The 13514-nt window shown below is 40.0% G+C and overlaps 1 protein-coding gene across 1 annotated transcript in view; it reads left to right on the forward strand.

The window, feature by feature from the left end:
- ADGRV1 (adhesion G protein-coupled receptor V1) overlaps positions 1–13514 on the forward strand; it is a 387995-nt gene that overhangs the window by 76118 nt on the left and 298363 nt on the right. Inside the window, exons 39-48 of the mRNA XM_058656191.1 lie at positions 1515–1608; positions 3915–3993; positions 4101–4239; positions 4835–4976; positions 6607–6869; positions 9496–9671; positions 10311–10435; positions 11647–11804; positions 11890–12036; positions 12319–12426. Of these exons, the coding sequence (XP_058512174.1) occupies positions 1515–1608; positions 3915–3993; positions 4101–4239; positions 4835–4976; positions 6607–6869; positions 9496–9671; positions 10311–10435; positions 11647–11804; positions 11890–12036; positions 12319–12426 (1431 nt within the window). The remainder of the gene's footprint in view (positions 1–1514; positions 1609–3914; positions 3994–4100; positions 4240–4834; positions 4977–6606; positions 6870–9495; positions 9672–10310; positions 10436–11646; positions 11805–11889; positions 12037–12318; positions 12427–13514) is intronic.

Raw genomic sequence — 13514 nt, forward strand, 5'->3', positions numbered from 1 at the left:
CAGTAACTGCCACTAATGAAAGGGTGAATACACAGCCAAATTAAAAAAAAAAACATAGAACTCCTTCCTGTCTTTATTGTATGTAATTTAAGAATTTTTGCAAGTTATTTTTTGTGAGTCAGAGACTGAGAGTGACACAGAGGGTTCCCTTTCACTGGTTCATTACCCACATGTCCAATGGCTCAATGTGGGTCAGAGCTGGGAGGCAGGACCTCCGTCCATGCCTTCTACATAGGTGGCTTCAGCTGAGCCATCGCAACTGCCTCTAAGAGTCTACAGGTAGGAAGCTGGAGTTAGAAGGCAGGAATCAAACCATGCACTCGAGCGTGGGATGTGACTGTCATAGTGCTAAACTAAATCCACTCCTGGATCTAGTTAGAGAAATGCAACTTACAGTCCATGTTTCACAATCTCCCTGGCTCTTTGCAACCATTTCTGCTCCCTGAGTAGCACTGGCTTAGGAAGAAGGCATTTTCACAGAAAGGTAAGCCACCCTGGAGAGTGGCATGCTTAGCAACAAGGAGGAGGCGAGTGACTTGGCAGTAGGAACAGATGGAGCACAGTTCTGTGATGTCACTGTTAACACAAGTCGATGCTTGTATCACGTAGTATCACCTGAACACTGATTCTCACTTTTGTACTTTTGTTCACATGGAAATTTATCTCTAGTAAACAGAATGAAGACAACAGTGTGGGTTGGTGTGCATATACTGATGTCACGTGTATGTGCATAAATGTAGGAGGGTGCTTCAGAGTTTCAGGAAAACTAACATAAAAAGATGTTGCTATTTTGGTGTGGAAAAATTTTGAAACCCATGCAGTGTTTTGCATAATCCGCACTTCCATGAACTGTGAAAGACCTCGTATGTGTGACTTGCAAAATTTTTTTCACACTAAGCTTGTTTTCTGAAATTCTGTTTACTAGGAACTGTGTAAATTACTGATTTATGTGCTTGTGTATGGCTGTGTGCCTTATGTACGTTTTCTAATCCTCTTGTTTTGGGAACCTCTTGTACATTATTGCTATTGTGTGGACCAATGATGAAAAACAATACAGTACATTCCTTCTAGCCCATGCAAGCTATTTTGAAGCAGTAGTACATCCGTCCCTAATAATTGAATTGAGGTCCTCTAACTGACACTTTATGGAATTTGATATTAGATTTCCCTAACTGTGAAGCCTGTGCTTTTTTTAATTCTATCATTAAATCCCGCATTTTAAATGCTGGGTTTTAGGGTAACTTAAAATTTTAACTTTTAAAATGTTAAGGTTGGTGTATTTACGTAGTTGGTGTAAGAAGTTCAAAATAGTATCATTTAAGTGATTTCATGATTGAAAGCTTCCTGCATAAGCAAGTATGGGTCATCTTTTCTATTTAAATATTTTCTTGCCTTATGTGAATTTTTATTTTCTATTTGTGTATAATATGTTAAGATATTTTTAAAACCACCTGTGAGTGGTAAAGCAATTTCTCTGAGGATGATGAAAGGCATTAACAAATGTAATTTTACAGGATGATATGCCAGAGCTAGAAGAGTATTTCCTGGTGAACTTAACTTCTGTTGAACTTATCATGGCTCCGTTAACTTCATTTCCTCCCAGACTTGGTATGATAGGATTTTGTTTTTGTTCTTTTGAAATAAGGGAACTTAATCCTTCAATCAGACTTGTTATGATATTTGTTAATCTCAGCCATATATGTCAATATAATGGGGTTTTAGGTTGAGTTTAGTGATGGTAATTTTGTACAACGGATGGCTAAAGACAGTAAGAATTATGCTGTGATACTCTTTGAAAGTTTACAACTGTTTTATAACTAAATTCTTAGTCCTTGAAATTAAGTTTTAAAGGAAAATGTCTTTCAAAAAACTAGTGATCTTCATTAGATGTCTAAAGTAAAATTTTTTTCTTTTAAGGTAAACTGAGCTTTTGTTTGGCTGTTTCCTGTGTTCTGTTTTGACCTTTGATCTTTCTCTCTTCATGCTTTTAGAAAAGACTCAGTTAATTCATTACAGACTAAAAGGTAAAACTTGAAATTTACTATAAATTTTTGTAGTTTCCTTTAAAAAGATTCATTCCAATGTCCACATACAGATTTCTATCCGTAGTTTGGACATTGACTGCTGGGAAGTTTTGTTGGAATACTTGTGGGGAGGTTCGTCCAATGGGGGATGGAGGTAAACAGCAGGGAGGGCAGTGCCCTTGCCTCTGGGGTGCAAGGTGCTCTGGGCGGAAGGACACTAATCTGGGTTACAAGAGACGCATGGCCAAACCCAGGAGGTTTGAAGAATTAGACATTCCTCCTTCACATTTTTAAAATTAAAGATATATTTTGAGACGTAGAGTCAGAACATTTTAGAATCTATTGATACGCTCCCCAAATGGACACTGCCTGAATCTGGGCCAGGTCAAAAAAAGGAGCCAGGAGCTTCCTCTTGATCTCCCAAGTGAATGCAGGGGCCCAAGCACTTGAATTCCTCCACCGCTTTTGGAGACAAATCAGCAAGGAATCAGAAGTGAAGTATCCAGGTCTCGAGCTAGCTCCCAGTTGGTTTGCTGTCCCTGCAGGCAACAGCTTAACGTGCTATATCACAATGTTGGCTAACTGCCTTTATTTCTAATGCTTATTGAGACAACTTGAAAATGCTGCAGGGTAGACATGTCGCCTTGTGATTAAGATGAGTTCAGATGCCGTGTTCCATATCAGAGTATCCAGTTTGACTCCCAGCTTTGGCTCTGGACTACAGCTTTCTGCTAATGTGAACCTTGGGAGGCAGGAGAGATGGTTCAAGTACCTGTATTCCTGCTAGCTGTGTTGGAGACACGATTGAATTCCTGACACCTGAATTGAATTCCTCCAGCCCACCCTTAACCTTACTGGGGTTTTGAAGAATAAATCGATGAATGGGATCTTTGTTTTCTCCCATTTCTCTTTTCAAAAAACTTTTTTCTTAAGTAAAACAGTATGTTAAAATTTCATTTTATTTTTCCAAAGGAAATGGATGAGTTAAATGACTGGGTTGCTTGCTTTAAAGTATCATTAAGGTATATATTCATATTAGGAAAGCTAATCAAACACATCCTATTTTTTATTCTTGGTAGGTAGTTTGAATACTTGACTGTGGGATGTTTCCTAATGCATCTGTTTCACATGCTTTGGGTGTCAGTAATGTCCTTACATCCATGTTCCCATGTTACAGAAGAGGAAGAGTAAGAAACTGTTACATGTCCCAAGTCACACAGCTAGGATGTGGTGGGTAGAGCTAGACTTGAGTGATGCAATCTGAGTTCTACATCTGCGTGTTAGCATCTAGTCTGATGGGCACAAATCCTAATTTTATTTTCTCTGTGTGCATAGTGTTGGTCTCCTTACTCTAAGGAGTCACATTTTAGTACTCACACACTTCTCATCAAGTATCCTAGGCTAAGGTAGCACCTCTGAAATCTAAAAGGGAGATGTGGTGTTCAAGAAGCCAGCAGTTAACACAGTATTTGCAGATGGATTTGTAGGCACTGATAACACACAGTGAAGCTAGTTTTCAGTCCTGTATTTTTTCTCACACTCCTTGCTTTTCTCTATTTTTTTTCCTTCGGTGTTTCTACTTCGTGTAGTGATTCACATTTTCCTCCTGAAATAGTGATGTTGTAGGAGAGATGCCAAGTATTGTTTGTTAAACTAAGGATTATGGCTTTGTTTCTATTTTATGATTTCATGCTAAGTTGATGAGATTTCTACCTATTGGTGCTTCTTGTTAGCAAAAAGTGTTCTTTTCTGGAAACAATCGTTTCTCTTTGCGAGACATCTCTTAATGGTGTCAGAACTGCTCAGGCAATGGGAACTTCATAATCTCAATGGGGCAAGATCTTTTTGGCCATTTATGCTGATAATAGAGAAGGTTCTTGTGTTTTTCAGATTCAGAAGGCTTGACTGCAGAAATTGTTATTGATGCCAATGATGGTGCCCGAGGTGTTGTTGAGTGGCAACGTGACAGGTGAGGCTGAGGCTGTGGATGTCCTTTTTGGAATTTCAGATTCTTTGCTATTTACTAGCAGAAGCTTGAAATGGAGAACAAGGAGTATTCTCTGTACTTTGTTGTAGGTTTGAAGTAAATGAAACCCATGGAAGCCTCACGCTGGTAGCCCAGAGGAGCAGAGCGGCAGTGGGCCATGTAGCCTTGTTTGTGTACGCCCAGAATTTGGAAGCACAGCTGGGGTTGGATTACATCTTCACCCCAATGGTGGGTCTCACGATTTTATACAGGTGACTTGTACAGGTTATTTTATAGTCCTCACTTGGTTGAGAATTCTGGTGATTTAAATCCTATGTGTTAACTGAAGCTGTTATGCTTTCTATACTACAATAGGGTAGATATTCCCTTGGGGGGAGGAGTTGCCTTCACTCTTGGCAAATAAGATAAGTTTAACCATCAGTACTATTTGTAAGACTTGTGTATATTCACTATTTTATGAAATACAAGCTAAGGTGTTGCAGAATTCGTATCAGAATTGTTTTCAGAGTATCTCTTACGCTTCTCAAGAATCTTAATTATTTCACTCCCTTGGTTTAACTTCACTGTAACACCTAGAGTCATAAAATACTTCCTATTTGCTTTCTTCTGTTTATTGCTTAACCAAATGTTGACTTCCTTCTCCACACTTACATTTTCACTTGCTACACTGTCTTAAATAGATCAATTGGAATATAAAGGGGAAGGGAGAGGTCCATGGAAATAACTTGTTACACTCACAACCCTATTGTATTTCTTCCTAAGCATTCGATATAAGCTGCGTGGATTTAGATATACTGCTGTTTACTTTTGCCTTCTTAACCAGGTTCTTCATTTTGCTGATGGAGAAAGGTACAAAAATATCGATGTCATGATTCTTAATGATGACATTCCAGAAGGAGATGAAAAATTTCAGCTGATTTTAACTAATCCTTCTCCTGGACTAGAGCTAGGGGAGCATACCACAGGTAATGGATCATTTTCTGTACAGTATCCTTTTGTCTCCTGCTGGTCGGCTAATATGGGGTCAGTTAGAAGGAATTGGTTCTCTTAGTGGTTTTAAGTGCCTAGAATCAAAGTTTATGAAGGTAAGTATTTCAAATTCCCTTATAGGTGGAACATCGCTGCTGGTCTATGTATTATTTATGTATGTATGTGTGTACATAAGTAAAAATTCCTCATATTTTCAAAATTAAAATATAGTACCATAAGTAAAAATTTCAAGGAAAGGATTACATTTATCCTTAGTTCCCTCATTATAGATTTAATAGCTGGGCTTTGGAGTTTGAGTTCTGCTCTGATTCCCTGCTTGGGCAGATGAAGTAATAAAGGTAGTTCCTACTGTGGCATCTCACGGCCATGCTGGTCCTGCAGACTCAGGGTAAACTGACAGTGCACGCAGATTTCAGGAACTCAGAATTCTTGACTTGAAACAGTTTATCTTTACTCCTGAACATATTGTGATGCCCTTCTGACAACTCATAGAAGGAAAATGAGACAAAGGCAAACTGTAGAGTTGGCAGAGTCCTTAGCGTGAGTTAGCCCCTTGGTGGGATTGATGTACCCAAGTGCATTTGGAGGGCCTTGTGCTGACTGATTCTTCAGCCGTCTGTTTGAGCTAGTGGCTGGGTGTTCCTTGGGATTTTTAAGTAAATTAATCTTTATACTCCTATTTGTCCTATTAGATATGTGTGAGAAAAATCCTGGGTTGTAATAGTTCCAGGAAATCAGTGGACTGGTTTTTACTTTTTATTCATAGTAAAAATTAGAACATTCTGCACTGAAGGTAGCTTTGATTATGGTGTGAATTTTTATGGTTTGCTGGTGTTTTTCTTGCATTTTCTTAGCTGACAGTCATGTTGCCTAGAACAAAGGGGTGGTTCTAACTCATGCTTTCTGTTCCTTGGTTATGTGTGTTCCTTACTAATAGGCCCAGGACACTGTGGAATGGTAGCCATGAGAACAGGCATCCTTGTCTCACTTGTGTTTTTAGTGGGGTGGCTTCTAAGGTTTCAGTATGAAGTTTGATTTTTGCTGTTGCCCTGCGACCAATATTGCTTCATCCTGCTTAGCAAGATGCTTTTTATTCCCAGACGACTGGGTGTTTACTTTCTTTACAATTTCATTTGAAAGGCAGAGTTGCACAGAGAGGGAGTGATGTACACTCCAGGAACTTGTTCCATTCACTGTCTTAGGGCCCAAATGGCCTAAACCAGGAACTTGTTTTGGGATCTCACGTGGGTGCAGAGCCCAAGCACCTAGGCCATCTTCCACTGTTTTCACAGTTGTATAGGCAGGAAGCCAGAATGAAAGTGCAGCAACGGGGACTCTAACCAACATCTCTGTGGGATTCTGGGTGTCAGGCAGAGGCTCAATTAACTATTCTATAATGGTGACTCCATGACCGGGTGTGTTTATGTCATGAGTAAATATAATTTATTAAGTGTTCTTGAAAAGTTCCTGCAGTTTCTAAAGTGAGCTCAGAATTCTCTCAGTTGGTAAGAGTTAGCCAAGTTTCCAGTAAAATAGGCACACACACCCTTTATAGCTTGTGCAACCCTTTCTTTTCAGTTGTTGCTTAAATGTTTCTTTTGACAGCCTTAATTACTGTCCTTGCCAATGATGATGGACCAGGAGTACTATCATTCAACAACTCGGACCACTTCTTCCTAAGAGAGCCAACAGCAATGCATGTGCAGGAGAGTGTGGCGGTGCTGTATGTCCTGCGGGAACCTGCCCAGGGACTGTTTGGCACGGTGACTGTTCAGTTCCTGGTGACAGGAGTGAATACCTCAATGGAGTCCACAGATCTGACTCCTTCCAAAGGCTATATCGTTCTGGAAGAGGGTGTTCGATTCAAGGTATGGTAAGAATCTTCCATGAGAACAGGAGATGCTTTCTACTGTCTTTTAAAAATTTATTTGAAAGGCAGAGTTAGAGACAAACATTTTGTCTACCAGTGCCATTCCTAGATGGCCACTGAGTAGGGGCCAGGCCAGGCCGAAGCAAGGTCTGCCGTGTGACAGAAGCCGAACACTTTGACTTCTGCTATTTTCTCATGTGCATTAACAGGGAGCTGAGTTGAAAATGGAGCATCTGGGACTTGAACTGGTGCTTGTTGTGGGATGCCATTGTCACATATAGTGGCTTACCATGCTATGTTATGATTGGCCCCAATTTTTCTAGTATTCACAAAATTTTCTGAGGAACACCCTAGATGATACAAAGTTAAAAAAAAAGTAGGGGGTGCAGCATAGTGGCTTAGCAGGGTAATTGTTTTCCTGTAAGTGTCAGCATCCCATATGGGTATTTGTTTGAGTCAGCTACTCAACTTCTGATACAGCTCTCTTGTGGCCTTAGTAGTAGAGCATGGCCAAGTCCGTGGGCCTCTGCACCTACATTGGAGATGGAAGAAGCTCCTGATACTGGGTCAGTTTCTGTATCTGCTCCAGTTTTTGTGGCCATCTGGGGGATTAACCAGCAGATGGAAGACCTCTCTCTGTAATTTGCCTTTCTATACCAAAAAACAAACCAAATAACCCCCTCCCCCCCCAAAAATAAGCCAAATAACCAACTGTGTGGCTGTGGGGAATGCAAGTGCACAAATTGGTAGTTGTACTTAAATAACACAAGATTTTTAAAATTGTTTTTGAAAAGGACTCACTTGAAGGGAGTGTCAACAGAAAAAGAGGGAAATCACAAGAGAAATATCTTTACATCAGCTGGTTTATTTCCCAATTGGCCACCTGGACCGCAACAGCATCCTGGAGGTCCATTCATGTCTCATGTGGGTGACCAGGCTCAAGCATTTGGAGCATCTTCTGCATTCCCAGGCAGATGAACAGACACAACAGCCACTGGGACTCCAGACAGAGCTCTGATAGGGGATCCCAGCCTGGCAGGCAGCAGCTTAGCTTGGCTCAGCCAGAGTATTGGATTCTGTTTTTGATTTTGAATACATTTCGTGACATACTACTTAAGGGTTTACCAAATAAGGGTAATTGAAAATGATACGAAAATAGAAGTGAATTTTTGTGCAAAAAGGTTTGGAAAGCCATGCAGTTTCTTCAGAGTATATAGTTTCCAGGAATCTGGGGGAGAACCTTACATATCGTCTATGAAAAATAAGTCATTATTTATAAAAATGTCCTGCCACTCTTCACACTTGGTAATCGCAGTAATGCCTGGTCGCCACAATTTAGTTGTATCTGATTTGGGTGCTTGACTCCAAATGCCTATTTATAAACAGGAGTATCTCATTAGAGGAAACATACTGGATTTGAGATTAATCATGAATGTTACCTAAAAAGAGAAACTGATCTTCTAAACCTTTCTTTACTGCGAATTTTCTGCTCCTGTTACTAAAGCTTACTTTAAAAAAAGCAGTTCAAAATAGCTAGTTGTATTAACTTTACACATTTTTAAAGCCAGATGTATAAAATATGACTAATGCATTTAAAGCTTTTCGTTGCAAACATTCCATTCAGCAACTAGACACTTTTCATGATGGTAAGTTTGTATGAATGTTTTCAGTTTTTGAATGTGTATTTTCGTGTTCTATTTTATGCCTTTGGAAATTTACAGCCTTTAATGGGTTTGTACAAAATGTAAATTTGAAGTATTTTATGAATTTGTCATTGCTGCAGTCATGTTTTATATTTTAACTTTGTAAATCTTTAGTGTTTTGATTTTCTTCCTAAACTTGTGTGATGAAAGAATTGACAACTTAAAAATGTTAGAGTAAATTAAAGGAGAATTTTAAACCTACAGAGCTATCCTGGCTGCCTGTGGAGGTTTGGTGAAGCTTAAACAGTAAAATGCATAGACTTAGAAATGTGCAGTTTCGTAGCCTTGACGGCACACACCTGAGTTGTATGTGTGTCGTCATCACCCAGAATTTTCTCTTGTACCTGAGCCTGTCCATGATCGGAGGAAACTTTGCCATGTGTGATTTCTGTCTCTGAAGACCCCTTGTGCTGCTGTATAAGCTACATTTCAGCAGAATCATGCTCGGTGTAGCCATGTATGTCTGGGTTCTGGCACTCGATATCCAGATTCTCTGTGCTGCACGCCCCTGTGGTTGATGGAGTTTCACTGCTGGGCCCCTTGCACTAGGCAGGCTTCATCTTGTCTGTGCTCCTACTGATGAACTTCGGTGTGTTGTACTAGTTAGTGACTACACCTGCCTCGTGACGGACTGGAGATGAGCAAAAGTATATATCCAGTATGGCGTAAAACATTTTCAAAAATGAAGACAGATTTAATTGGTGCTCTTTTCAGTACTGTAAGGATTTTTAGACACTCTCACAGCATTAAAAAAAAACACCAGCAGTAATTTAGCACAATCGACTACCCTATTCTGGGATCTGTATTGAATAAAGATATGCTGATATTTCCCAGAGAATTTTGTCAAGTATTTAGTGAATTTTCTGTGTCTATCACAAAAATAGTGACTCTAGTAATTTTACCTTCTGATTTCATTTGCAGGCTCTTCATATATCTGCCATACTAGACTCAGAACCAGAAATGGATGAGCATTTTGTATGCACCTTGTTGAATCCAACTGGTGGTGCCAGGCTAGGGGAACGTGTTCAGACCCGGATAACTGTTTTGCAGAACCAGGCTCCTTTGGGACTCTTTGGCATCTTGGCAATTGAAAACAGGTGTTGTTTGTGTACAAGGAAACTTCTGCTTCTGAAGCAGAGCAGGGAACACTTACTGGCATAGGAAAGCAGAAGGGAGAGGGTTTGTGATCTCATTACGAGATGCTTGTAGTGACAACTCAGATTCAGAGAATATCCAAATATCAAACCTCGTATCTGTGATGTGATTAGGGTCCATATTAAGTTGATACTGTCGGCTAACTGCCTGCACTATTGTACATTTTTAAATGAAAAGCAAGGAATGATGGAATTTATACTTGGTTGCTCAAATCAAATAACTTAAAAATATGAGTTGACAAAATTCCCTCGGAAAGCTGACAAATGTTTATTTTGTATGTCTTCAATACTTCAATGGTTCTAATTTCTTAATATGCTAAGAATTTTCTCATTTTTCTAAGATATTTTTGACATCCATGTGATGAATTTGAATTGTAAACTCTTAGTATTAGGATCAGAGTATCCAAGCATTTCATTTGTGCGTTTGAAAGATGTTCATAAATACTTCTGTGCCTGTGGATGTAACATTAGTGAATCTCATCTCGTCTAAATTAAAGTGTATTAAGTAGATGATAGTAACATACATTTTAGGTACGTAGAAATTACACTGTGTGCTTACCACAACCTTCTCTTCCGTTTTAGAGCCACCTCTGTGGACGTAGAGGAAGCTAACAGAACTGTGTATCTAAACGTGTCACGTACCAATGGCATTGATTTGGCCGTGAGTGTGGAGTGGGAGACAGTATCTGAAACAGCCTTTGGCATGAGTATGTTCTGTTGCATATAGAACATTTACATTTTGTCTATCTTACGGATTCATTGAAAATGGAGGGCAGATACCTAAATTCTTTTTTATGCACCCAGATAAATATTGTCAGTCATATGACATGCCTAGTGCTGAACTTGATGGAGCTCCAAATTAGGGATAATGGAAATCAACCAAATAAGTAAAAAAAAAAAAAATCATCAATGTATTTTAAGCTATCGGAAATGTTTCAAGGGGAAATGCTTCTAAGTGGTATTCATGCTTGAACTCAGATCAAATCATCAGTGGGGGGTTAATTACGCAAATAACTGAATAGAAAGAGCTTTCAAGTGGGAAATGCTTGACGGTAAAATCATTTCAGGTTAACAGTGTAATTAAAAAGTACAGCCTGTTTCCATATAGCATATTGTAACTTCTCATACTCTATTTTCACCATCTTCATGAAAGTTAATGATACTTGGGAGTGCATCCCTTTTATGATCTCTTTGAAAGGCAGGGTGACAGGCCCGGATGACTGCAGTGGCCCCAGGTCTCCCGTGTGGGTAGCAGCTCAGGCTCTTGCTCCATCACCCACTGCCTTCCCAAGCACGTTCCGGGGAAGCTGGACGGGAAGTGCAGCAGTCAGGTCTCAGTGCTTCTATGGGATGTCAGTGTCTCGAGTGGTGGCCAGAACTACTGTGCCACAACACTGGCTCCGGTGTTGCATTATGCATCTCTCTTGCTGAATACAGGGATTCCCGGTGAAACTGAAATACACCTTAAGGTTTCTAGGTTTTCTGCCATTCCTTCACCCACACTTAAATTGCAGGATATTGAACTTGTGACTGTTGCTGAAGGACTATACTGTTGTAATAATATGGGGGAGGCATAGTGCCAGGGGATGGGGAATCCCTGTACCTACAAAATTGTGTCATAGAAAGAAATAGCAAATAGGAAAAATGTACAGTTAGTATGTATTTGAAAATATCCATTGGAAAGTGTATAGTGGAAAGCAGTGCATTAGCATTTACTGTTTGAAGTTGCCATGTTTTGTTACAGCTTCTAACTTTTCTCACATATCTCTGTGCACAGGAGCACATGCCTGAGACACTCACACTCACCCTGGACAGATCTTCATTTTAGTAACCAACCTTTTCACTAACAGTAAATCAGAACAGATCTGGGAAGGGAATATCCAATAGTGAATCACATTGATGTGTGTGTGTTTTCCAGGGGGAATGCATGCTGTGCTTTCTGTATTTCAAAATTTTCTAGAAGACTCGGCATCTGGCTGGTGTTTCTTTAATTTGCACGAGTCAGCATATGGCATAATGTTACAGAAACCATCCGTTGCTCTTTACCGCTGGCAAGGGGTTTTTATTCCAGTTGAGGTAAACATTGCTTTTTCTATGGTGCACAAGACACAACATGCAGGTAAACTTTGGATGCATTGTGAGTTAGTTTTTTGTTTTCTAGGATTTAGATATAAAAAATGCCAAAACATGTGAGGCCTTCAGCATTGGTGCTTCCCCATATGTTGTGATTACTCAGGAAGAAAGAAACAAGGAAAAGCCTTCCATTAACAATGTGTATACATTCACACCTACATTCAGATTACTGCTGGTAAAAATATTTCCTTGTTTTCATGCATGGCAAAATTTAAATGAGATTCAAACTTGCAAGACTGAGCAAAGTGAATGTTAGTAAATGTTGAGGTATTGTTAAAACTTTTAATTGACAAAGATACCTTAATTCATGAATGCTTTCACTTGTATGTTTTTACTTCATCTCTTGAAATGACATTTAAATAAATGGGAGTAGAATGATTTTAAGTCTTGAACTTTAGATACTTATTCAGTGTTGTCCATAGTTGAAGTCAGTTTAATTCTTGTATCTCTTTTGCAGGTACAATCAATCATTGTTGCAGAAAGTTCTGAAGTTAAATATTTTACTTCGCAAAATCAACATTATTTAATTGTTGCAAGTCAAAGAGAAGATTCTGAATTAACGCAGGTTTGATTTCTTTCCATTTTAATACTGTATTTGGGTATTGAGGATCAGATCAATGGGATTAGTATAAAAAGATACTTCACTTGTGCTAAAGTAGTAAAGGACAATGCAAATCTTGATTAGTCTATATTGTAAAAATTTTTCATTGAAAGGCAGAATTTCGGGGAGAAAGGGGGAGAAACACAAGTATTGCATGCACTGGTTGATTACCTAAGTGTCCAAGATGGCAGGGGCTGGGCTGGGCTGGGCAGGGATGGGGCTGGGTGGGATGGGCTGGGTGGGATGGGGCTGGGTAGGGCTGGGCTGGGCTGGGCTGGGTGGGTGGGATGGGACTGGGTAGGGCTGGGCTGGGCTGGGCTGGGCTAGGTCGGGGCCAGGAGCTTTACCTAGGTCTGCCACAGGGGGCGGCAGGTCCATCAGCAGAGTGCTACATCGGAAGTGGGGTGGCCTGGATGTGAACTGGTACTCATTAGGGCTGCTGATGTTGTTGGCACTAGCTTAACTCAATGCCGCCATGCTGGCCCCAGATAATTTTTTTTACCAACAGACTTCTGAATGATATGTTGTCTTCAAGAGCTGGAGCACATGTCATGCTAAGCATGAACATTTAATTGGAGTTGAATTGAAATGGAAAATGCTATGGAAGAAAATCACATAAGCAGACAGATGGTATCACTAAAATTCCATGATTAACATTGCAAAGTGAACATTCAGCATCATCCAAAATTGGAATATTTCTCTAGTAAACTAGATGTTGTCATTTCAGTGATATTTACTTGATACATTTTTGTCCCTTCTTGGATTTAAATATAGGTTCATAGCCTTGTTGCTAATGACATTGAGAGGAAGACTACCAGGAGGGATTATTTACTTTCCTTATGCCAGATTTAAAAACTGGCTTGTGGGGCCCGGCACAATAGTGTAGTGGTTAAAGTCCTTGCCTTGCACACCCGTGATCCCATATGGGCACCAGTTCGTATCCTGGCAGCCCTGCTTCCCATCCAGCTCCCTGCTAGTGGCCTGGGAAAGCAGTTGGGGACAGCCCAAAGCCTGGGGACCCTGCACCTATGTGGGAGACCTGAAAGAAGCTC

Source organism: Ochotona princeps, chromosome 28 (assembly GCF_030435755.1).
Source record: "Ochotona princeps isolate mOchPri1 chromosome 28, mOchPri1.hap1, whole genome shotgun sequence".
Lineage (NCBI taxonomy): Eukaryota > Metazoa > Chordata > Mammalia > Lagomorpha > Ochotonidae > Ochotona > Ochotona princeps.